Source organism: Berghia stephanieae, chromosome 8, assembly GCF_034508935.2.
Source record: "Berghia stephanieae isolate SIO BIC M18660-M18661 chromosome 8, UCSD_Bste_1.3, whole genome shotgun sequence".
NCBI classification, from domain to species: domain Eukaryota; kingdom Metazoa; phylum Mollusca; class Gastropoda; order Nudibranchia; family Aeolidiidae; genus Berghia; species Berghia stephanieae.
In genome coordinates this window covers 47254057-47281556 of record NC_088367.1, presented here as the reverse complement: position 1 = coordinate 47281556, position 27500 = coordinate 47254057, and the positions used below count along the sequence as shown (strand labels likewise).

At 36.8% G+C, this 27500-nt stretch overlaps 1 protein-coding gene across 2 annotated transcripts in view; it reads right to left on the bottom strand.

Moving 5' to 3' along the window:
• LOC144978791 (inactive phospholipase C-like protein 1) overlaps nucleotides 1-27500 on the bottom strand; it is a 241163-nt gene that overhangs the window by 60630 nt on the left and 153033 nt on the right. For both annotated transcript variants that reach the window (XM_078925284.1, XM_078925285.1), the window contains exons 3-8: nucleotides 12258-12476; nucleotides 11216-11255; nucleotides 7539-7674; nucleotides 6165-6277; nucleotides 5020-5086; nucleotides 2254-2347 (exon numbers count right to left, since the gene is read on the bottom strand). In XM_078925284.1, the coding sequence (XP_078781410.1) occupies nucleotides 2254-2347; nucleotides 5020-5086; nucleotides 6165-6277; nucleotides 7539-7674; nucleotides 11216-11255; nucleotides 12258-12476 (669 nt within the window). The remainder of the gene's footprint in view (nucleotides 1-2253; nucleotides 2348-5019; nucleotides 5087-6164; nucleotides 6278-7538; nucleotides 7675-11215; nucleotides 11256-12257; nucleotides 12477-27500) is intronic.

The following is a 27500-nucleotide window of genomic DNA, read 5'->3' as shown; positions in this document are numbered from 1 at the left end:
CTTTGCATCGGGCTAAGGGGGGAAAGGGGGGGGGGGATGAAAGAGAGAGAAGAGGCCGTTCCATTTGCTTATATTCTGATTATAAGACATTTGTGACCCGTCCTATGAAAACGGTAACATTAAAAAAAAATTGAAAAAAAAAATAAATTTTAAGCTAAACTTATGACATAAAGCGAGAAATGTTGCATCTATCGTTATTTTTGCGGTGCTTGTGGAGTAGTAGTCACCGTAGTCAGATGTAAAATGAGTACCTGGCCGTTAATAGCGATGTCTCTGTCCGGAAAAAAAATATGATATCGCCTAACAGGCGTCATGTCCCGTCCTAAATGTTTGCTGTTGGCGAGGGACCCTTTGTAAAGCGCTTTAGTAGATATTGCGCTATATAAAAACTCAATTTAGAATTTAGAATTTTGCGGAACTATGGACGCGAGCGATCGGCGAGGACGGACGGACGGACGGACAGACAGACGAGTGTGCTGAAGTCTCACAGTAACTGAGATAAAGGCATGCCGATTTAATCCAATAATCAGTTCATTCCGTTACGTGTAACCAGATTGGAGTAAAATTACTTTAGATCTATGCGTCAGGCTAGGGGGGGGGGGGGGGGAAGAGGAAGAAGGAGGGGGGGGGGGAGGCTATTCTATTTGGTTATATTCTGATTATAAGACATTCGTGACCCGTCCTATGGAACGTGGGTGGAAGAGGATGGCGTTCTATCCGGTTATATTTTGATTAAAAGAGAGAGGGTGTTGGATAAATGTGTGACCCATCCTATGAAAACGGTATCATTCAAAAATGGAGGGGAAAAAATCAATTTTAACTCACTAGACTCAACCCTAACACCGCCTATATCCGTAGTATACCCCGGGGTTACTTTTACCACATGTCTATTTATTAACATTTTTCTGAGACAAATTATAGGCGTAGTATCAAAGCTACTCCCCCTCTCTCTCTCTCTCTCTCTCTCTCTCTCTCTCTCTGTCTCTCTCTCTCTCTCTCTCTCTCTCTCGATTGCTTTGACATAAGATAAAAAACAAACAAACAAGGGAGCAAACTCCAAATGAATGTGTCAAGACAGTGTTTTGTTGATGAATTAAGTTACAGGAGGTTGAGGGTGGATGACGTCCCCTGACTGAAATGGCACAAGGAGGAAGGGGAGGTAAAGCGTATTAAGGGGGAAATCACCGAGGGGGAAATGAGAGAGTTAAGGTGGGAATAAATGGACTAGCCACGCCCCCCTGCGGCAATTCTTGTCTCAGTCCTCCCTGCTTTACTTGGACTTACTCGGGTCTAGACACAGACTACTAGGACCTGTGTTATCTATGGGTCTAGAGAAGGGAGGAAAAACGGAGAATTTGTGATGGTGATGGTAGTAGGAACTACAGAGATGCCAACCCACACAAAAATGCCAGTAAAATGGGATGAGACTTTTTTTTTTTCTTTAATCAGGATTTTTCTATCCCTGAAGTAAAAAATACAACCATCTTTTTCTTTTCCATTATAAATTTGACTCTTACGACAAAAATATTATAGGAAGGAATTTTAAAGAGCTTAAAGGGGGGGGGGGGGGGGCTGAAACCTGGGATCGTGAAAACACTAACGAAAAGGTGAAAATGGAAAAAAAAAAAAAAACTTTTTGATGGGAAGCACAGACACAAACACTGACACACACACATAGAAACACACACACACACTCTTCGATTGATTTGACATAAAAACAAATAAGGAAACAAACTCCAAATGAATGTGTCAAGACAGTGTTTTGTTGATGAATTAAGTTACAGGAGGTTGAGGGTGGATGACGTCTCCTGACTGAAATGGCACAAGGAGGAAGGGGAGGTAAAGCGTATTAAGGGGGAAATCACCGAGGGGGAAATGAGAGAGTTAAGGTGGAAATAAATGGACTAGCCACGCCCCCTGCAGTAATTCTTGTCTCAGTCCTCCCTGCTTTACTTGGACTTACTCGGGTCTAGACACAGACCACTAGGACCTACTGTGTTATCTATGGGTCTAGAGAAGGGAGGAAAAGGGGGTCTTGTGTGACGGTGATGGTGATGGTGATGGGAGCTACAGAGCTGCCAACCCACAAAAAAATGCCAGTAAAATGGGATCAGACTTTTTTTCTTCTTAAATCAGGATTTTTCTATTCCAAAGGGTAGCAAGCAATTGCTTTCGACCGTTTCACGCTATAAAAACCGGGATAAACTCTGGCATCATGGGTCCAGTGGCTCCGAAGGACTTTCCCCGACTTACCATCAATGCCCAGTTGACCTTTCCTTCTGCCTTCCTTGGACGGTTCAAACCTATTGATGATGTCTAGACACTTGTCCTTGGTCACTCGTTGCATCTGAGGAAAGAAGAAGAATGAAAAAGGTTTGCAATTAAAAAAAAAATAAAATGAGCTTTTATATAGTGCAATATCCACTAAATGTGCTCAAAGTGCTCAATTTTCTTTATTCCATATTTCATTTTGTTTTGTTTTCTTATATTATTTCATTACACGCCTATTTTACGTAATTATATTTTCATTCCTTTAATTTCTCAACAACAAAAACAAAAACGATATATCTATACATATTTTGGGGGGGGGGGGCTGGATTATGAAAGACAATATGAATCGTTATTGCTTTGCATCCTTCACACTAATTATCTCCCCTTGCAATTAAGGTTGGTCAACACATTTCTGATTGACACATTTTCTTTGGACAAATATTAATATTAATTTGTCTTGTACAAGGGGTCCCTGGCCAACAGCAACATTTAACATTTAGGACATGACATGACGCCTGTTAGGCCGATGTTTAATTTTTTTTTTTTTCGGACAGAGACAACGCTGTAAACGTACAGGTACTCATTTTACACCTGAGTAAGGTGAGAGAATGTGAGTAAAGAGTCTTTTCCAAGGACTCAACTATGCACCGAGGGAGGCTCGAACCCAGGACCTTCCAATCCAAAAGCGAGTGTCATACCACTAGACCACATAGCCGCATTTTACTTATTATTAAGTCTGTTTCAAGCTGCAGTGATATCTTAATTGAGCCTTTATATAGCAAGAATATAAAAAAAATTATTCAATGATTGCAGAATATTTTCGCACATTTTATTGGTGTGAAATTAGGTGTAAAAGACAGCCTGATTGGTAATTATAAATAATATTTTGGTGCGCATGAATACAAATCCAACGTGTTTAGTTTTTGGACAACAAACTATCATTCAAGCAGGAAGAGAAAGATACAAATTATGGTGAATAGAAGTACTTATATCATACCATTTGCTTACGAAATATCTAATAACAATCTTTCTTGGACGGTTAGAATAAACATATTACTCTTTCATTTCTTTGCTTTTATTAAACTCGTTATATTTCTATCATGTCCAATAAGTATGTGTTATTGAGCACGATAAGAATAAATCATTGAATAAATACAAAGACATGAAAGAATCAATCGCATATAATCCATTACTCAAATGTTAAACAAGCATTTGCTGGGCCGCCATACGTGCAATAATATTACTATGTACACACATAGGTGAAAAAGAAAACAAACATAATTAACACAGATTCTTTAAATATTGAACTACATCACTATCCCTAAACAAGCATCATTATGTTTTTTTTTTTTTGTTTCTTTATGTTTCATTTTCCTATGTTATTCTTTTATGTGTTTGATTATTTTTCTTTTTTTTTCTTTTTTGTTGTCTATTTTGTTTTGGTAGTTTGGTTTGTTTTTTGTTTTTTACTTTGGTTTTTGTTGGGGTTTTTTTTTTTGTTGTTGTTGCTTTTTTTTTTTGTATGTATTTTTGTTTTTGTTTTTTGTTTTTTGGAAGAGGGGGAAGGGGGGGGGGGGCTTGTGTTGTTGTATTTTTTGTTTGTTTTTTGTTTAATTTTGTTTTTTTTTTTTGGGGGGGGGGGGGGGGGGGTTTGTTTCTTCTTCTTCTTTTTTTTTTTTTTTTTTTTTTTTTTTTTTTTTTTTTTTTTTTTTTTTTTTTTGGTTTTTGGTTTCAAATTATTTTATCTCATTTTAATCGTTTAGCTCAGGTTATTAATTGAAGTTAATTTTCTTTGATCCTATTCAATTGTGTTTCATTTTATTTTATCCTATCTAATTATATTTCATTTAATTTCATCCAATTTTATTTATTCCATATTTTATTTTGTTTTGTTTTCTTATATTATTTCATTACACGCCTATTTTATCTAATTATATTTTCATTCCTTTAATTTCTCAACAACAAAAGCAAAAACGATATATCTATACATATTTTTTTTTTTGGGGGGGGGATGGCTGGATTATGGAAGACAATATGAATCGTTATTGCTTTGCATCTTTCACACTAATTGCAATCAAGATCGGTCAACATTTCTGATTGACACCTTTTCCTTTGGACAAATATTAATATCAATGGCCCCGTGGAATCAACACTTGATTTAATCAAACAGCCACTACAGCAAACAATGGATGCAGATACAGGATGGTTCAATTACAATGTGATCATTTCTACACCAAAATTTAAAAACATATAAAATAAAAAAAAGTATAATTATGTATAATATATATAAAATTCTTTTAAATTTCTCTTACAATGATAACATTCTCCGCACCCGCGATTCTTAATACATTTTATTTTGTTGGTTTTTTTGGGGTTTTTTTTGGGTTTTTTTGTTTTTTGTTTTGTTCAACTTTTATCTGTTAGCTGTTTTACTGACGAAGAGTTTGTACCCGAAACGTCCATTGTCTTTACGGTTCTAATTCGAAGCCTTTCTTTCCATTTCCATTTTCACATGTTTTGTTAGTATTTTCACGATCCCAGACAGGCTGCAGCCGCAACCCCAGCCCCAAACTGCTCTCGACCTTTCTAGTGTTGAGATATATACTTGTACCGTTCTCATTCAAAGATTTTCTTTCCATTTTCACATTTTTGTTAGTATTTTTACAATCCCAGACTTCAGACAGCAACCCTCCCCACTGCTCTCTACCTTTCTAGTGTTGAGATATTTACTATTTTAAAAAAACTCACCCCTTGTTCTGCTTCCAGGAAAAGGAGAAGATCGTCTGTTGACAGGTAATCTGTGTTGCTTGCATATCTGATGACGAAAATAACGGTAGAAACAAAAAATTGAAAGAGTAAAGTAATTTATCAATCAGTACTGATGGTGATAAAACGTGAAAAGGGAGGAAAACGTTGAACAATTGCCTTTTAAGCGCCATTCTTACTACGGACACTAAACCTCCCTTTAATTCACTCACTGACTCAATCCTCTCCGGCCCTTAACTCAATCAATCCTAGAGATTTTTTCTACTTTTCAAAATTGGAAAAATGTGTTTAAAATGAGCATGTACATAGATAGTTTTATTCAACTACCATAAACATGTAAAAACTAAAAACATTAGCGTTGATAGTACGCCTATAATTTGTCTCATAAAAATGTAATAAATAGTCATCGGGTAAAAATAACCCGGGTAAACTACGGATATAGTCGGTGTTAAGGTTGAGTGAGTTAACTACGGATATAGTCGGTGTTAGGGTTGAGTGATTAACTACGGATATAGTCGGTGTTAGGGTTGAGTGAGTTAAGACGATGCAAGGGATCTCCACCTGGTCCTGTCAGCTGCTAGGACCCCCGATCATCTTAGTAATACAGTTCCTTAGGGGCAGTGTGGTCTTTGCTTCATACCCGAATGGTACTGAGTTCGAATACCTGCTGTTTGGCCTTGAGCAAGTCACCTCGCCCTAGCTCTGTGGCACTGCACTGCCGCTGACGCCTGGGTTATTCCAGTCTTCCCTTGGAATAGACCCTAGAGACAAATTTCCCCTATGGGATGAATATAGGGAATTTTAATTTATTTATTAATATCCTACAGCATTACAGGGTTCAAGAGTGGTGACGTCACTTCCCTGACGCATAGCAACTGGTTCTAACGGAGAATGCCATTATCTCCATAACCGCCCTTATGAAATATTTCTCTAAAGAGCATAAAAGTGTATCCAGAGGAGAAAATCACTATAAATCTGATCATGTTTTGACTTTAATACATCCTGACCACATGACATGTAAAAAAGTTCAAGCCAGCATGAAGAATAAAGAGTACTGATTTTCTTTGTTGAGAACCAAACTGCTGATTGCTGGGCGGACGTGACATCAGACTATTGAATGCTATTACCTGACTAAAAGAAAATAGATTTCTGGTCGAGTGGACACTTCCTTGAACAGCGAGATGAATTCTTCACTACTCAGTCGGCCTCTCTTACCCTCCCCTCTCTTTATCTCCAGCTCCTGGAACAAACACAAAACAAAAACAAAAATAAATGGAAATATTAATTATAAATGAAAATTTGTGAAAATGTGAATGAAAGATTTTGTAAGTTTTGGCGAGCAGTAGGCAGAATTTGTAAATTAACTGTTTCACGATTCTTGTGTGTCATCTTTTATTTTGTCTGTCTCAGAAACCATATACATTGCCATATGAAATATATAACATTACTCAAATTTCTTATTCCTAACTACATTCATTTTTTTTTAATCATCTATATCACCTCAACATAATTTGACCCTTTGGTCATAAATTACTATTAAATTAATAAATTAAAAAAAAAACAAAAAAGAACCAAAAAAAAAACCCCCCACAACAACAAAAAATAATAAAGAAACGAAAACTTCATCTGTAACGCAATACCAACCAAAATGTGCTCTAAGCGAGACGTTATTATTCTATATGTACATTTCATTCACCAAAGCTGCAATCTGTGTTACCGTACTTACTTTTAACATATTTCTATCCTAGTTCCTAATATTGTATGTTGTACCGTACTTACTTTTAACATATTTATATCATAGCTCTTAATACTGTATGTTGTACCGTACTTACTTTTAACATATTTCTATCATAGCTCTTAATACTGTATATTAGGCTACTTACTTTTAATATACTTCTTTCATAGCTCTTAATATTGTATATACCGTACTTACTTTTAACATATTTCTATCATAGCTCTTAATACTGTATATACCGTACTTACTTTTAACATATTTATATCATAGCTCTTAATACTGTATGTTGTACCGTACTTACTTTTAACATATTTCTATCATAGCTCTTAATACTGTATATTAGGCTACTTACTTTTAATATACTTCTTTCATAGCTCTTAATATTGTATATACCGTACTTACTTTTAACATATTTCTATCCCAGGTCCTAATACTGTATATACCGTACTTACTTTTAACATATTTCTATCCCAGGTCCTAATACTGTATATACCGTACTTACTTTTAACATATTTCTATCCCAGGTCCTAATACTGTATATACCGCACTTACTTTTAACATATTTCTATCCCAGCTCCTAATACTGTATATACCGTACTTACTTTTAACAATATTTCTATCCCAGCTCCTAATACTGTATGTTGTACCGTACTTACTTTTAACAATATTTCTATCCCAGCTCCTAATACTGTATGTATGTACCGTACTTACTTTTAACAATATTTCTATCCCAGCTCCTAATACTGTATGTATGTACCGTACTTACTTTTAGCTTCTGGCAGATGACAGAGGTGGTGATGGTGGTGTTGATGCGCTTCATGAGGGCCACGACCTTCGTCTCTTCCAGCATATTGTCGTCCACGTCAGCGCTGACAGCAGACTGGAACAGCTCCAGCAGCCAGGTGATTAACGGTTAAGGTGAAAACCAATTCATGTTGCGTCAAAACGTTTTGTTTTTTTGGAATTATTTTTTTGTTTGTTTTCTTTTTTTTTCTTTTGTTTTTGTTTTTTGTTTTTTTTTTTTTTTTTTTTTTTGGGGGGGGGGGTTCGTTTTTTTTTTTGTGTTTTTTTTTTAATTTTTTATTTTTGCTGGGAGTTTTTTGTGCGGTTTGTTGTGGGTTTTTTGTTTGTTTGTTTGTTTGGTTTTTTTTTGCTGGGGTTTTTTTGTGTGGTTTGTTGTGGGTTTTTTGTTTGTTTGGTTTTTTTTGGTTGTTCTTTGTTGTTTTTTTGTGTTTGCTTTTCTTTTTTTTTTTTTTTTTTTTGGGGGGGGGGGGTTTCGTACGTTGTACGTTTTTTTTTGTGTGTTTTTTTTCCACTTAAAATTGATCATTTATATTGTAAAGTGTCCAGAGTTTGTGTTTTACACGAGAATGAGCGCTGTATAAATGTGTATTATTATTATTATTATTATTATTATTATTATTATTATTATTATATTATTATTATTATTATTATTATTATTATTATTATTATTATTATATTATTATTATATTATTATTATTATTATTATATTATTATTATTATTATTATTATTATTATTATTATTATTATTATTATTATTATTGTTGTTGTTGTTGTTGTTGTTTCGTTTGGGATTTGTTTCGTTGTTTGTTTTTTTTTGGTTTGTTAGTTTAGTTGTTTGGTTGGTTGACTGGTTGATTATTGGGTCGTTTGGTTGGTTTGTTGGTTGGTTATAATTGCTATTTGTTGTGTTTTCCTTTTCATTGCGTGTGTGTGTGTGTGTGTGTGTGTGTGTGTGTGTGTTGGGGGGGGGGGGGGGTCAAGGTGAAAAGGGTATTTTAACCTATATTGATTGAGATGTAAGTTTTATGGCCAAAATAACAATTTATGCAGAAAAAAAGTGTTTATCAGAGTTTGGTTGGTCAATCAAATGATGATGATGGACGTTGAAGTAATACAAACCAGGGTGACCAAATGAATTGCCAGAGGGAGGTGATCATCTATTTATTCTCTCGTTTATTCACTTATATATTTCATCCAATTTTCATCGATGCCTTGATCCAGGATAAGGTCTGGACGTGATCTATGGGAAGGGCCGATAACCCATTCCCCCTCTCTCTCTCTCTCTCTCTCTCTCTCTCTCTCTCGCCCCTCTCCCTTTCCCACTCCTCTCACTTTATCTCTCCCAATTGTTTAATCTCTCTCTCTCTCTCTCTCTCTCTCTCTCTCTCTCTCTCTCCATCTCTCTCTCTCTCTAACACACACACACACACACACACACAAATAACACACATCATACATACATAAAGACACAGGCACTTTTAACTTGTGTATTCAAAACACGAAAAATAGCAACTGTCCCCACCAAACAACAATATTCGGCCAGCTATTAGAATTAAAGCCATTATTTCAGCTCTACTAAGAAGATCATAATGTCATCTGGCTTCGACGACGATAACGACAACGACGATGACGACCACAACGACAACAACGACGACGACGAAGGCGGCGGTGGTGGGGACGACGACGAGGACGACGTGGGCGGCGGCGGTGGGGGCGACGACGACGACAACAACAAGAGAGAAGAATTTTTCAATAGCGGCTAGGTACACTAGCACTAAGCATCCCATCTTAGAGAGAGAGAGAGAGAGAGAGAGAGAGAGAGAGAGGGGGGGGGAGAGAGAGGAGGGGAGATAGAGAGAGGGGGGAAGAGATAGAGAGAGAGAGGGAGAGAGGGTGAAGAGATAGAGAGAGGGGGGGAGAGAGAGAGGAGGGGAGATAGAGAGAGGGGGGAAGATAGAGAGAGAGGGAGAGAGGGGGAAGAGATAGAGAGAGAGAGAGAGAGAGATGGGGAGGCAGAGAGGTGTGGCGGGGACGGAGAAAGGAAGGGCGAAGGGGGAAAGAAAGAAGGAACGAAAAAGGGAGAGAAAAATATAAAGAAAGAAAAAATATAAGAGAAGAAAGAAGGAAGGGGGAAAGGACGGAATGAATAGGGAAGATAGAAAGAAAAAAAAAAGAAAGAAAGAAAGAAAGAAAGAAAGAAAGAAAGAAAGAAAGAAAGAAAATATGCTAGCATTTTGATGTGCACGACTAGACACAGAGAGAGAGAGAGAGAGAGAGAGAGAGAGAGAGAGAGAGAGAGAGAGAGGGTGGGGGGGGGGGTAGAAATGTGACGACCCCCTAAAGCAGAATAGGGAATCAACGCGCCAAGGATCTTAGCCTTGTTTTACAACGTAAAGCACCAAGGCCAGATCTGTCTGCTTGACATTTATAAATTCGTAATTCTTAGGAGATAAATTATATAAATGCAGTCCCTTCACTTAACTAGAGAGAGAGAGAGAGAGAAGGGGGGGGGGGGGGATATGACGAGCCTCTGGAACTCGTGTGCGGCTATGTGGTCTAGTGGTATGACACTCGCCTTCGGATCGGAAGGTCCTGGGTTCGAGCCTCGCGCTCGGCGCATAGTTGAGTCCTTGGAAAAGACTCTTTACTCACATTCTCTCACCGTACTCAGGTGTAAAATGAGCATCTGGCCGGTAACAGCGTTGTCTCTGTCCGAAAAAATGTTAACATCGCCTAACAGGCGTTATGTCCCGTCCTACATGTTGAATGTTGCTGTTGACCAGGGACCCCTTGTAAAGCGCTTTGAGTACGTTTAGTGGATATTGTGCTATATAAAAGCTCAATTTAACTTAATTTAATGTAGTCTGGCATCAACTTTCATTTTCAATAAGTTTCACTTGCTTAGAGACAAGAAATGAAGTGGGTATGAAAGTGCCAGAAGACAACAACAGAGAATAAAAACTTCGCAGCGGCGATTGATGAAGGTTCGAACCCACGACCTTACTGGTACGACAACTCCTCCTCTTTTAGAGATGCTCATGAAGTTCTGAAATACTCTTCAACAGTCGTAACGTCACTTCCTTCCGAATGACGTATGGTAACTTAGTAACACTGGCTCTAAACTATTGGAACAATGGCGGACGCCCGTATGAATATTTCTCCAGCGAGCATAAAGGGTATCCAGAGGGGGAAAAAACCACATACATTTGTTTGACTTTTACACATTCTGATCATAAGGCATATGAAAAGTTCTAGCCAGCATGAAAAATAAAAAAGAATGATTTTCTTTGTTTAGAACCAAGATGGCCGCCGTTGCCGGGAGGCGTGACATCAGACTATTGAATCGTATTGGAGCCAAAATGTCGTAATTCTCCGGATTTTTTCGAATGAGTAGGCATGTCTGCAAAGGCCTTTTCCTTGTTTTACGATTAAGCTGTAAAATGCGACATGGAGACCACAAAAATATGGTATTCCAGATTTTACTACCTGGGCGATGTCGTAAAACTGTTTTATTTTGTTTAGTTTGTTATTTGTTTTTTTTTTTTTTTTGTTTTTTGTTTTGCTTTTTTTTTGGGGGGGGGGGGGGGGGGGGGGGGGGGGGGGGAGGGGAGGAGAATTGCTATTTTTAAAAAAGGATATTTATCCCTCATGCGTTGCATGTCTCCGATAACAGAGGGAGCTGATAGCGACGGGTCCATGATTAATTAGGAGGAAAAAGATCCATGGAATTTGGTTGGTAAGGGGGGGGGGGGGGGAGGGAGATGAGGGGGAAAGGGGGGGGGGGGGGGGGAAGAGAATAAAAATATGAAAAAAAAAATGATACAAGTAATATGTCCTAATATATGATTATAATCGCTAATTAAATACATGGAGAAAAACAGACTAAACTTACAGTTTAATTTATGAAGACAAATAAACTTAACAAAAATTACAATTAGATTTCTTTTTCATTATCATTTATTTCTTAGAACTTTGAGCAAGCAACACTTCCATTAATGGCTTCTTGTGACTTTATAAAAGCTTAAGACTTGACAATGTTCGTTCTTATGATGCAAGTGAGTCTAATACTAACCAAACGCCGTAATTAATATAACTAGTTGTGCTTTTTTGCAACGTAATAATAATAATAAAAAAAACATAATAAAATCAAATAAAATATCAATAATAAAATAATAATAATATAATAATAATAATAATAATAATAATAATAATAATAATAATAAATAATAATAAAATAAAATAATAAATATAATAAAATAAGAAGAAAATAAAAGAAAAAAAATGAAAATAATAATAAAAAGTAAGAAAAAAAAAAAAATAAGAAGAAAAGAAGAGAAGAAGAGAAGAAGAAGAAGAAAGAAGAAGAAAGAAGAGAAGAAGAAGAAGAAGAAGAAGAAAGAAGAAGAAGAAGAAGAAGAAGAGAAGAAGAAGAAGAAGAAGAGAAGAAGAAGAAGAAAGAAGAAGAAGAAAGAAGAAGAAGAAGAAGGAAGAAGAGAAAACAACAACAACAAACAACAATACAAACGAGAAGAATGACGACGACGACGAGGAGGAGGAGGAGGAGGAGGAGGAGGAGGAGGAGGCGACTATGATCAATATATATATATATATATATATTATTATATATATATATATTATATATATATATATATATATATATATATATATATGATATACTCACAGTCTCTATTTCTATTATTGGCGTTGAGCAAACAGGTGAGGCCGGTGACCCAGATGTTGGCCTCGTCAGGGGTGGCGGCGATCAGGTCCATCGTGTCGAAATCCTCGCCGAACACGATGGAGAAGGAACACTCGTCCGGGTACGAACCTAGGATCTCCTTGTTGCGTAATGCTTCGGTGGTCTTGCCCTGCCTCACCTCCCGAATCGATGACACTGGGACTGAAAACAAAACAAAAAATCAAATATAGTTTGTTAAAGAAACACGTAATACGTAACAGACAAGTTTATCGCAGGAAAGTGATTGATTATTATTTACACTAGATAGTATAAAGATGACATCATTCTGGTCTTTGTTATTGTTTTTTTTTTTTTTTTTGTTTTTTTGTTGGGGGGTTTTTTCCTGTTTTTTTTTTGTTGTTGTTGTTGTTGTTGTTGTTGTTTTGGGGTGTTGGTTGTTTGGGTTTTTTTTTGTTTTTTTTTTTTTTTTTGTTTTTTTTTTTGCCAACCGCGTTTATGAGTAATTCTCACTAAACTGTATCAACCAGACTATAAACGTTTAAGGATACACATAGTTTTGTGTTGGTCAGTTATACTTCCGGATGGCAATAAAAAAAAATAAATAAAATAAAATTCCCTTTATTCATCCCGAAGGGGAAATTTGTCTTTAGGGTCTGCTATACCAAGGGAAGACTGGAATAACCAAGGCGTCCGCCGCAGAGCAGCGCCGCAAAGTGTGAGCTAGGGCGAGGTGACTTGATCAAGGCCACACAACGCAACGGCGGGTGATTGAACTCGGTACCTTTCGGGTAGGAAACAAAGACCGTACCGCTGAGTCAGGATGTCCCTCAGCGTTATGAGCTTCTTAGCCAAGCGCATACTATCTATAACTAAATAGCTAAAAGCATAATGTTCACTTATCATGGACAGGTTGGAGAATTTTAAAGACAATTATCATGTCTCCTAACTGTGTTTTTACCCCCTGAAAACTACGAATCTTTCATATTTCAAGTAGGCAGATCTGTAGTAATCGATTATTATTTACAATACCCAAGTACAGTCGACTCCATATACGTCGATGTTGCTTAAGTGGATTTACATCCTAGTCAATGTTTTATTTTTTTCTACGTCTCCCTCCCTTCTCCCTATAGATAGTATGCGCTTGGCTAAGAAGCTCATAACATTGCTATCCGAAAGTATAACGGACCAACACACAAAACTGTGTGTAACCATGAACGTTTATAGTCTGGTTAATACATTTCAGTGAAAATTACTCATGTACGTGGATGGCAAAAAAAAAAAAAAAAATGAAAAAATAACAAAGTCCTGAATGAAGTCAATTTCGAACTATCTATATAACAGTAGTAAAATAAAAATACATACTCCACATAACTCGGTGTATTATTATCAGTCAGAATGAATGAGCCATATCAATAATAACCAACAAATTTCTTTCCCATCTCCTTTCTAGTTGGCTTCAGTTAGTGACAGAATCGCTTGGCGGGGGGGGGGGGGGGGGGGGGTAGGGGGAAGAGTACAGCAAAAATGAACTGCGAACTGCAATAGGCGAAAGAATGAAAGAGAAGGAAGAGAGAGAGAGAGAGGAGGAGGAGAGGAAGGGAGGAGGAGGAGGAGAGGAGAGAAGAAGAAGAAGAAGAGAAGAAGAAGAAGAAGAAGAAGAAGAGAAGAAGAAGAAGAAGAAGAAGAAGAAGAAGAAGAAGAAGAAGAAGAAGAAGAAGAAGAAGAAGAAGAAGAAGAGAAGAAGAAGAAGAAGAAGAAGAAGAAGAAGAAGAGAAGAAGAAGAAGAGAAGAAGAAGAAGAAGAAGAAGAAGAAGAAAGAAGAAAGAAGAAGAAGAAGAAGAAGAAGAAGAAGAAGAAGAAGAAGAAGAAGAAGAAGAAGAAGAAAAAGAAGAAGAAGAAGAAGAAGAAGAAGAAAAGCACAGCAAAAATGAACTGCAATAGGCGAAAAGAATGAAAGAGAAGGAAGAGACAGAGAGAGGAGGAGGAGGAGGAGGAGGAGGAGGTGGGGAGGAGGAGGAGGAGGAGGAGGAGGAGGAGGAGAAGAAGAAGAAGAAGAAGAAGAAGAAGAAGAAGAAGAAGAAGAAGAAGAAGAAGAAGAAGAATGGGTGAGTCAGTGTCAATGACCTCCTGGTACTGTCATTCCATATAACGCTACTGATTTACGGCCCAGCACTACTGATACGGCCTCGGGCTGCAAGAAATTAAGATACAAAATCTAGTTGATGTCCATCAAAAGGAAATCATGTTACGACCAGGTTTTCATCTTCAAACAAAATTCACACTGCTTCATCTTCTCAGGCACACACGCACACACACACACACACACACACACACACACACACACACACACACACTCTCACTCTCTCTCTCTCTCTCTCTCTCTCTCTCTCTCTATCTCTCTCTCTCGGTGGTGGTAACTTATCTATTCGTCCGTCCAACAATCACAAAGCACATATTTCTCATATTTTTTTAAAAAAAAATACAAAAACCCACCACCCTCCATCCCCCCCCCCCCCCCCCCCCCCCCCCCCCCCCCCCCCCCCCCCCCCCCCCCCCCCCCCCCCCCTCCTCTTTCTCACATCCTCCGCACTCACGTACATCTCCTTCCTCTTTAACTTCCCCATTTTCATTCATTAAGAAAGAAAGAAAAAAAAAACTTGAGCACAAAACTGAAAACGAAAGAGGTGATGGTAACTTGTTAATTAGTGTGTCCAACACTCACAAAGCACCTATTCCTCTTTTTCTTTTTTCTTTTTAATAGAAAACAGCTATTACATCTTCTCTTAGAACTCCTCGGAACATGAAAAACAGTTCGAGGAAAACGTACACAGGGAGCAGTAAAGGAAATTTTAAAAACCTCGGGACATTCGAATGAAATCGAGGAAACCGTGTGTTCGAGGAAATCGTACTCTCGTGTACTTGTGTTCAAATCCCGCTCTGAGCGGCGAATAATTGATTCCTTGGAAAAAACGTTATACTCATAATCTCTAACCGTATTCAGGTGTAAAATGAGTACCTGGTCGTTAACATTGTCGTCGGGGGGAAAATGTAATATCTCCTAACAGGCGTCATGTCTCGTCCTTCAAGTTCAGAGCAGCTGTTAGCCAGGGACCACCCCAAGTAAAGCGCTTCGAGCACGTTTAGTGGATATAGCGCTATATAAATTCTCACTTATTATTTAGTTGGGGTTGAGGGAAAGGGGGGGGGGGGGGGTGTTTGTGTTTTTGTCTTGTTTGTTCTTTGTTAAGATACACCGAGAGAAGAAAAAAAATTAAAAGATAAACAGGGAGAAGAAAATGTTAAAAAGTCGTTTTGCGAGTGTAAAATGGCCTGACTGTATCTTTAGTGTGGAAAAGGCTCACTCAATCTAGCCACACATAATGCGTAACGAGCCACATCCTTATGGTAACGAGCCACATCCTCATGGTAACGAGCCACATCCTCATGTCTTTGTCCAACTTGATTCCAATTCACTGCCCATCGGTCTAATTTAAATTCGGCCGCAACTTGGATGGACGAAACTCTTTATTATCGGGGCTGCTGCTGGCTTCTGGCTGCCCCATGGCCGGAGTTAGTTCCCCGTGGCCAATTTCCAGACTTCCAAAGTGGGTCCAAAATAGAACCTTCACGTGGCCAAACACGGTTAACACTTTGACCCCCCCCCCCCCCCCCTCTTGAAAAACGCTTTGGTTTTCATAAACAAACAAAACAAAAAATCGACTAACTAGGGAAGACAAAAAAGTTTAATAGATTTTTCTTGATTAAAAAAAAATAGAAAAAATACATAAATGATAGAAAAGTGATTCTCTGTGCGGCCAATGTTTATTTGTTATTTGTTACCGAATTAGTCAAAGGGGAACCCCGGTTTTACGATATCAAAATGGACACAAAATATTACGAGACGTCTTTATGCTTTGAATTAAAAAAAAAAAAGAAAGAAAGAAAGAAACTAGGGGTTTATGAAATATTATTTTTACTTTTCTCGGGCACACATCCGGTTATTACTAAAAATAGATTTTGACACGTGTAAGGAGTGTTATCGTGACCTCAATGATAACAGTCAAACCGTTAAATTCAAGAACCGATCGCCATTGATCTCTCTCTCTCTCTCTCTCTCTCTCTCTCTCTCTCTCTCTCTCTCTCTCTCTCTCTCTCTCTCTCTCAGATATAAATGGACGTTTCGGGTTTCCCCTTTATCAACAAACTGGATGAATGAAACACTGCAGACGAATCTCATTCCTCTGTAGTGTCTCATTCCTCTGTAGTGTTTCATTCATCCTGTTTGTTGTTAAAGGGGAAACCCGAAACGTCCATTTTTTTCTGTTTTCGTAATGAAATTGAAGCTTACATTCAATTCAATTTCACATTGTTATTTATTTATTGAAAAGAAATAGAAATGAATGCAATAAGGCCTCACGGACGGCATGTCTCTGTCTGTATGGATACTATGATAACGAACTTGATCCTAATCCCTTGGGACCGCGTATAAAAAACATTACGCTATATTTTATAATAATAATAATAATAATAATAATAATAATAATGCTGAAAACTTATATAGCGCTATAACGCCGAGACACCAGACTCTAAGCGCTTAAATTACAAATTACTTTGGCTGAAACATACTCATTCACACACACAAGCACACACACACACACACACACACACACACACACACATACACACACACAACACAACACACAACACAAACCAAACCTATCTTGCTTCTCATACCATCTACTAAAATCGAAACAAATATGTTTTAAGCGAACGTTTAAAAATAGACAAAGATTCTTTTTCACGAATGCTCTGCGGTAAGGCGTTCCAAATAGAGGGTCCGAAATGAGAAAAGGATCTCATTCCAGCATTTTTCCGAATTCGGGGGACAACTAGTTTTGTGGAATCACTGGCCGAACGTAAGGGGCGGGGTTTTGAATATCTTTCAATTAGTTCTGAAAGGTAGGAAGGGGCAGTACCTTCAAGACAACGATACACTAAAACACAAGCTTTGAATTTAATTCTTTTCTCAACAGGCAGCCAATGCAGGTCATGAAGTAGAGGTCCGGCAGAGTCGCACCTACGCTTCATAAATACTAGTCTGGCAGCGCTGTTTTGGAAAATCTGAAGACGTTTCAGATTGTATTGCGAAACGCCAAACAACAGAGCATTACAATAATCCAATTTTGATAGTACGAGGGACACAACCAGGTGCTTGGTCACATCCTCAGATATGAACCGTCTAATGGAAGCAATCTTTTTTAGTTGGAAAAAGAGAGATCTAACCAAATTATTAACCTGATGCTCCATCGACAGTCCAGAGTCTAAGAATGTGCCAAGTTTTTTCACTTTGTCAACAATTTGAATAGAGGCATCCCCCAACTTCAAATCTGTTTCACTTTTCCACTTCCTGTTCCCCACATACAGCACCTCCGTCTTATCATCATTCAGTTTCAGTCTGTTCTCATTCATCCATTTCTTAACACTTTGGATACAATTTTTACTATTGGCTGATACTTCTTGTAAATTTCTCATATTGGAAACGCAGTACAATTGCGTATCATCAGCGTATTGATGGTAAGACAGACCAAAACTTCTGATGATTTTAGACAGAGGGCCAACGTACAAAACAAAAAGAACGGGTCCAAGTACTGAACCCTGGGGAACCCCACAATCAAGAAAGATTTCCTCCGATCTATATTCATCCACCGTAATAATCTGTTTACGATTAAACAAATATGACCTAAACCAATCAAGCGCTGCACCAGACACGCCATAAGTAATTTCAAGACGTTTGAGAAGAAGATTGTGATCAATAGTATCAAAAGCAGACGATAGGTCAAGCAAATTCAGCAAAGAACATGAACCATTGTCTATAACAGAGAGGAGATCATTAACAACCCTAACAAGTGCGGTTTCCGTCGAATGATGTTGCCTATAAGCAGACTGAAATTTTTCTTCAAGACAATTATTTTTAAGATGAGACAGTAATTGTTTCAAAACAAGCTTTTCTAAGATCTTAGAGAGAAAAGGAAAAAGCTAAAGTTATTTTTGATTTGTTTTTTAATTGTTTCTATGTGTCACAGTAAAGGTTGTTCACAATTATCTTATTAAATTTTATTTTATTAAGAACTGAATTCATCTCACTCCAGTTATATTTCGGTAGGCTTAGATAAACTTTACCTTCTAATATTAGATCGTCTTTCCTTTTATAGCCTTCCTCGAATTAATTTCTAATTAGTGAATACTTTTCGTTCTACATTCTGTCACGTAGCCACTTATTATAAAAGCTGATAGGTCTAACATTTGACACTCACTTTCTCTCCACAATCTATGCCGGACGGCCAGTCACTCTATTCCTATATATATATTGTAAGATTTTTATCTTTTGGGACTTTGTAGATATTATATCTACACCATTAAGACGCCGGAGCTTTTAACTTTGATTGTATAATCTTCAAGGATCAAACCCAAGCCCGCTGTACTACACTATAACCTCTTACCAATTGCCTGGAAGTGGAATTTTACGAGTCCAATCCTGTTATCAGAGGAATAGATCATCCAAGCCCATCAACTGCCTGGAAACGTAAACTTACGAACCTGAGATATTATCATAAGTTACGTAAAATATTCATATCTCTATTTGTAACTGCCACGATCACTGTTTATCTCTTTTAATTAAATTTCATCATTATTTTTATTTCATTGTAAACAAATCGTTAATTGTTTTTCATTTATAGTAACTAGTAAATTCTGGGGCCTCATTCTACATATATCTTTATGCATAGTCGAGTAGCTCTTTACTCACTTGAGACTATGACATTTTGGAGGGGACACATATAAAGAATTGAATTTATTTAGTTACTTATATCTATTTCATCTAACTTTAAAGTTTAAATTGTAAAACTCTTAATTGCCCCACTTGATCATATTTTAATTGAACTCCCTATTTACAGGATTAATTTTTTTTTCTTTTTCATTTCTTCATTTAAATGGAATAGCAATTTATCCATTCATTCTTTCATTCAAATTGAATAGCATATTATTGATTCATTCCTTCATTCATTTATTCATTTATAATTTATTCATTCATTCATTGTTCATTCATTTATTCATTCATTCATTCATTCATTCATTCATCCATTCATTCGTTTATTCACTCATTTATCCAATCATTCATACATTTATTCCTCCCTTCATTCTTTCATTCATACATTATCCATTCATTCATTCATCTATTCACTCAGTTTTTCATTCATTCATTCATTCCTTGTCCACTTTGTTATTATATCACTCATTTCATTTTGTTGTTTGCCTCATTCATGAATTGTTTTCAATATGTTTACATTCCATAACGATTCATTCACCTGTCATCCAATCACTCAGTGTTGTGAACACATTTTGTAACTATTGTAAATCTTACGATATTTTATTGTTTTGTATTTCAGACATCACTGTTAAACACTCTTCAATGCCTAATTACAATTGTTGAACAACCATTGAACAAGAGAGAGGTCCCAGCCACGAACTGAGTTGGTGGATATATCCTTCATTATTCTCTTTTACATGAGTTGGGCATCACATGGTAACTATAGACATCGTGATTTGTTTTGCATAGTGATTTGTTTTAAATGCATTTTTGGCATATTACTGTTACCGAAAACCACTTATATATTATGTTCTGAAAAGTGAGTCTTTAAAAACTAAATAATAATAAAAGGAGTCTACTAGCCGTCGTGTTATATTTAGTGATAGATAACTTGGGATTATTTTGGCATCCTATTATTGTTATCATACTCTAGTATATTAGCGTCATTGCGAATAATTGTACACAAACTAACGACGAGTCACACACATTGGTGATACATTTTTCGTAGTAACATAGTTTAGAGTACACGCGATTGACACATTGTTATTGACACAAGTCATAACTCCGCATTGTATTGACACATTGCTTTATAAGATATAACGATAAAAGGCATCAAATTCAACATACATAATAAGTTGAAATAAGAGAGAGAGAGAGATTTCTAATAATAGAACAGTTCATTCCAGTAAGTGTAAATAAATAAAACAGTCAGTAACAGTATCCTGTCAATATAATATATATAAAATATCGTAACTAATTTATTGCAACATGGAAGCATATAAAAGATACTTAAGTCTCGCAAAGGACTTAGAAATACCCCAGGAAAGAATATTTTCATGGTGCGAAGAGAAAGTAAAAGAAGAAAAAGAACATGAAGAAAGAATTCGTAGAGGAGAAAATGAAGAAAGAATTCGTAAAGAAGAAAAAGAACACGAAGAAAGAATTCGTAGAGAAGAAAATGAAGAAAGAATTCGTAGAGAAGAAAAAGAACACGAAGAAAGAATTCGTAGAGAAGAAAAAGAACACGAAGAAAGAATACGTATAGAAGAACGAGAAGAAAGAGTCCAAGAAAGGGAACTAAAAAGACAAATAGCTTTAGCAGAAGAAGAAACCAAAAGGACCCAAATGATGCTGGAAATTGAAAAAAACAAAAACCGGTCATGAAAGAAAACATAATAATAGTGATGAATTTTTCGTGAAACTTCCACACATGCCAACATACGATGAACGCTCAGACTGTTTAGAATCCTTCTTACACCGATTCGAAGTTCAGGCTAAAGGTTATCGTTGGCCAGAAAGCAAATGGGCCACAGCCTTGATTAACTGCTTATCTGGAGAACCGCTAAAAGTTTTCTATACCTTAACAACTGAAGATGCAGATGACTATGGAAAAATTAAAGACGCTCTACTTAAAAGATTTAGATTAACAGAAGATGGTTACCAGGAAAGGTTTCACACTGCAAAACCGGAAAGTGGAGAAGACTTTAATACATTCGTGAACCGAATTACTCAATTTCTAAATCGGTGGCTTGAGTTGGCAAACGTAAAACAAGACGACTTTGCAGGCCTTTACTATCTCACGCTGAAGAATCGAATCTATCAAGCTTGCAACCAGATTTAGTCGCATTCTTTAAAGAGAGAAAGCCAGAAAACTTGGACAAATTAAAAATCTACGCAGAAAACTTTAACAGCGCACATCCATTGCACCCCTTAGCAGAACATTGAAGGAACCATACTACGCTGCTGCTGCTCAGAGTCCAGGTACACCTAAAGTTCAGTACTCAAATAGAACGAGCCGATCAATCACTCGGAACACGCAAGTGAAACAAGATGATCATAGTAACAAACCATGGAACAAACAGTTCAATAGAGACCATAGCCGACCCTATCAAAACAAAACAAGAAATAGCACTGACAATAATACTGAGTATAAGAAAACCAACAAACCTATAATTAAATGTCAATATTGTGGAATGAAAGGCCACACAGCAGACAAATGTTACAAAATCGTGGGATAACCAAAAGAAACTGCAAATGCATCACTCCAAACAAGTGTAAGCAATCAGATACGAGTAATGTCAGGAGAAAATATAAATGTGTATTGCGTGAAAGGTATGTCACTTTTAACACAAACTCACAAATCAGGATCGCTATTTTTTTGTGAAGGCAAAGCTAATGGAACTGATTGCAAAATATTGAGAGACACAGGATGCAGTACAGTAGGAATAAAAGCATCTTTGATCAATGACGAAGACAAAACTGGAAAAACGGTACAATGCATCACATTCAGTGGCACAGTCGAAACCTTTGAAACAGCTAATGTGTACATAGAAACCCCATACTATACAGGAATAGTGGAATGCTGTATACTTCCCAACCCCGTCGCTGATGTTATTGTTGGCAATATAAAAGGTCTTAAAGACAACCCAACAGATGTAAAAGAATGGTCATTAACCCAAGAAACAGCTTGTCTAGCAGAAACAAGAAAGATGACTAAGACAACAGAGAAGCCAATGACTATTTCTCTAGAACCACAACAATTTGACAGGAACACGTTCATTGAAGAACAGAAAAAGGACCCGACTTTAACTTCATATTTCAATATCGCAAACAAAGGGACGAAATCAAAAGTTGAATACATCATTGAAAAAGATATTCTGTTCAGGTTACATAGGAAAAGAAACAAAATAGCTAAACAACTGGTCACGCCGAGTATTTACAGAAACAAAATCCTTGGTATAGCGATAGCGCCGATTCAATAACTTCTGGACATCTTGGGAGCTCTTCCACATTGAAGAGAATATCCGAGAATTTCACATGGCCTGGAATTACTAAAGACGTCCGAGAATATGTGAAATCTTGTGACACATGCCAAAGAAGAGTCGCAAAAGGCAGAATACCGAGATTGCCATTAGAGACAACCCCAGTTATTGAAAAAGTTTTTCAAAAAGTTGCAATTGACATTATAGGCCCTTTAACAAAATCAGATAGAAACCATACACACATACTAACACTAGTCGATTACGCAACCAGGTGGCCAGAAGCGATAGCATTGAAATCAACTACATCGGATCACATAGCTGAAGCATTGATGACAATTTTTACTAGAATAGGCATACCAAATGAGATACTGTCGGACAATGGACCCCAATTTACATCACATATGATGCATGAAACCATGAAACTCATGGGAATCCAACACTCATTCACAACTCCCTACCACCCCCAAGCAAATGGTCTTTGTGAAAGATTTAATGGCACTCTAAAGAATATGTTAAGAAAAGTGTCAGCAGAAAAACCAGATGATTGGGACAGATACTTACCAGCAATTCTATTTGCATATAGAGAAATACCCCAAGAATCTACAGGCTACTCCCATTTGAGTTGATGTATGGAGATCACCTCGCGGCCCGATCAATATAGTAGCCGACATTTGTAAAGGGAATGAGGAGGACAATAACGAAATTATGTTTGCTTACGAATATGTAAGAAACCTGAAAGACAGAGTAGAGGACACATGTAAGCTAGCACAGGAATCCGTCACTAAAAAAGCAGAGAAATACAAGGAATACTCCGATCGAAAAAACAAGTCAAGAAAATTTGAGATTGGTGACAAAGTACTAATACTCTTACCCGATGACTCGAGTAAACTTTTAGCTACATGGAAAGGACCATTCAAAATAACAGCAGTAAAATCTAATGTTAATTACGAGATTCAAATTAACAACACAACAAAGACATTCCATGCAAATACGCTAAAAAAGTATTTTGATAGAGACACAGTGTCGCAACCTATGTTTACTAATATCGAAGCTTCAAATGCAGGATCAATCATACCGTTGGTCATGGGACACAGACACCCGAAACAGAAAAACAAACAAAAATCGCACAATTGCAACCACCTAAGACAAAAAAAGAAGTACGCAAAGTACTTGGGCTCCTAAATTTTTACAGGAAATACATTTACAACTTCGCGCACATCGCGACACCGCTAACAAATCTGACAAAGAATGGGTCACCGAACAAAATTGTTTGGACAGAAGTGTGTCAGAATAGCTTTAACCAATTAAAGGCATTACTCTGTTCAGAACCAATTCTTAAATTACCCGACATACCAAAAGAATTTGTTGTAAGAACTGACGCGTCTGATCAGGGCATCGCAGGTGTACTATTACAGGAGCATGAGGGAACTCTAATGCCTTGCTTATATGCAAGCAGAAAATTATTGGACAGAGAATCACGATACTCTGTAATAGAGCGTGAAGGACTGGCCATCGTCTTTGCTTTAAAGACATTCAGCAGATATCTACTGCTAAAAGAGTTTGTGGTCGAAACGGACCATAAACCACTCACGTACATAAGAAATAACAAAATGAATAATAGTAGAGTACTAAGGTGGAGTCTATTTTTGCAAAATTACACTTTCAGTATCTCTCACATACCAGGTTGTGAAAATATTCACGCCGACCTACTTTCTCGATTAGTGTAAACACGTGAGAAGGGTATAACTTAACCTCCCATGCATACTGTTAGTTACCTCGCAAATTATGCCAAATCAGAACGCACAAATTCGATAATTTTATTTGTAAACATGATGACCCAACTTAATGTAACATTGAGTATTGTTTGGATATATATACCATACCCATTCATGATTTGGGAAATCTTCTCTTTATCTATTATTGTTATGAATTTTCACTCATTTATGATTAATAATTGAAATGTCAATATTCCATTTACATTTTCATTCATTTCATTCAGTAAATTACCTTCATATCATCGACTTAAACCATGCTTCATTGCCATCACTATTGTTTATCACAATGATTTGTAATCACATTGCCATCATGTTGTTCATCACAATGATTTGTAATCACAATCTTTCATTGTTATTGTCACCCATTCATATACCTACGTTAATATAAACATTTCCATGTCTAGTTAATAAATAATTTAATTGTAGCACAAATCATAACAATGGATTAATGCTAGAGTATCATGAAAGTAAATTTACTTCCGTTTGTAAAATCTATCTTTCCATAATGGTTAAAGAGTATATTTTAAACGTGGGTGGGGGGTGTCACAGTAAAGGTTGTTCACAATTATCTTATTAAATTTTATTTTATTAAGAACTGAATTCATCTCACTCCAGTTATATTTCGGTAGGCTTAGATAAACTTTACCTTCTAATATTAGATCGTCTTTCCTTTTATAGCCTTCTCTCGAATTAATTTCTAATTAGTGAATACTTTTCGTTCTACATTCTGTCACGTAGCCACTTATTATAAAAGCTGATAGGTCTAACATTTGACACTCACTTTCTCTCCACAATCTATGCCGGACGGCCAGTCACTCTATTCCTATATATATATTGTAAGATTTTTATCTTTTGGGACTTTGTAGATATTATATCTACACCATTAAGACGCCGGAGCTTTTAACTTTGATTGTATAATCTTCAAGGATCAAACCCAAGCCCGCTGTACTACACTATAACCTCTTACCAATTGCCTGGAAGTGGAATTTTACGAGTCCAATCCTGTTATCAGAGGAATAGATCATCCAAGCCCATCAACTGCCTGGAAACGTAAACTTACGAACCTGAGATATTATCATAAGTTACGTAAAATATTCATATCTCTATTTGTAACTGCCACGATCACTGTTTATCTCTTTTAATTAAATTTCATCATTATTTTTATTTCATTGTAAACAAATCGTTAATTGTTTTTCATTTATAGTAACTAGTAAATTCTGGGGCCTCATTCTTCATATATCTTTATGCATAGTCGAGTAGCTCTTTACTCACTTGAGACTATGACACTATGTTTTGGTTTGTTGTGTGTTGTTTTGTTTTGTTTTTGTTTTTGTTTTTTGTCGCTTTTTTTTTTTGGGGGGGGGGGGGGGGTGTTTGACAGTTTCTTTGGGGGGGGGGGGGGGGGGGATTTTGTTTGTTATATGTTTTGTGGTTCTTTTTGTTTTCTGTTTGTTTTTGGTTTTGTTCTTCTTTTTTTTTTTTGGGGGGGGGGGGGTTGTTGGGTTTTCGTGTGTGTGTGTCTGTTTGTGTGTGTGGTGTGTGTGTGTGTGTGTGTGTGTTTGCGTTAAGCAGAAGAAGAAGAAGAAGAAGAAGAAGAAGAAGAAGAAGAAGAAGAAGAAGAAGAAGAAGAAGAAGAATCGTCCCATTCAGTTTGGAGGGCCTTTTCCAATGACTGATGCAATTGTAATCTACTGACACGGCATATTATAGTTAGGATAAAAACTCGAGAAAGCCACGAATTTACAAACGTTGGCCAATTAACCAGTCTTTCAATCATGTTCTGTTTAAATTACCCTCAACTTGGGAAATACAAATACAAACAAATAAAACAAAAGAAAAAAAATCTCAAACCTGGAATTAAGGACGACCTAGCGATGTCCCAGGTTTGAGGGTTTTTCATCCAAACACGAGGGTCATTTAAATCAATCGATATAATTTAAAGGACGTGTTTTCTGGCCAAAATTCTCAAATACCGGAGTCTTTCCGCACATTAGGGCAGTTTTAACTCATGAAAAAATAAGCAAATTCTGGTCCATCCCAACATAACACCGTTTGGAAACAGTTGGTCACACAATCACAAATCGGCACGTTGAGTTTGGAGGGCCTTTTCCAATGATGGATGCCATTGTAAGATACGTGACATGGCATGTTAGAGTTCGTCGGAGGGTAGAAGGGGGGATCTAGAAAGACAAGAATTTACAAACGTTGGTCGGACAACTCGTCCTTCAAATTTTGTTTGGTGGAAATGACCATCATCTTGGCAACAACAAAAAAAAAAAAACCTTCAACCCTGGGACTTCAAGGAAGGCCCAATGTTTGAAAGTTTATTACCAAGACGAGGGTCATTTAAATCGATCGATATAATTGAAGGACGAGTTTTCTGACCAAAATTTTCAAATACCGAGTCTTTCCAGAGTTTTAACTCATGAAATAAGCAAATTATTTTGGTCCATTCCACCATAACACCGTTTAGAAACAGTTGGTCACACAAATCGGCACGTTGAGTTTGGGGGGCCTTTTCCAATGATGGATGCCATTGTAAGATACGTGACATGGCATAGAGTTCATATGAATACAAAATTAATTTAGATAAAGCCTCTTGTGAACACAACACTCAAGGTTCCTTATTTTGTTTTGTTTTTGCGGGGTTTTTTGTTTGGGTTTATTATTATTCTTTAATTTATTATTTTTTAAAGAAATGTTGTTCGAAGTACGAGTGGACACAATTTTATGTCAGAGGAGATATTATTGGGGGAGGGGGGGGGGGTAGATTTTGGAGGGACTTTTTAATGATTGGTGTATTGTAAGCTTCGTGTCTTGGCATAGAGTAAGTATGTATAAAAAATTGAATACAACACAAGATTCCTTATTTTCTTGGGGTTATTTTTGTTTGGGTTTATTATTATTTTCTAATTTATTATTTATTTTTTATTAAATGTTCTTAGAAGTACGAATGGACACAATTTATGTTAGAGGAGATATTAGTGGGGCAGGGTGGTAGATTTGGAGGGCCTTTTTAATGATTGGTGTATTGTAAGCTACGTGACGTGGCATAGAGTTTGTATGTATACGAATAATTTAGATAAAATAAAGCCTCTTGTGAACACAACAGACTCAAGTTTCCTTGTTTTGTTCCATAGTTGTTGTGTTTTTGTTTTTGTTTTTTGTCTTTCGCTTTTGGTTGTGTTTTTTTTTTTTTTTTTTTTTTGTTTGTTTTGGTTTGTTTTTTTTTTTTTTTTTTTTTTTTTTTTTGTTTTTTGGGGAGGGGGGGGGGGGTTGGTTTTGTTGTTTGTTTCGTTTTGATTTTTTGGGGGGAAGGGGG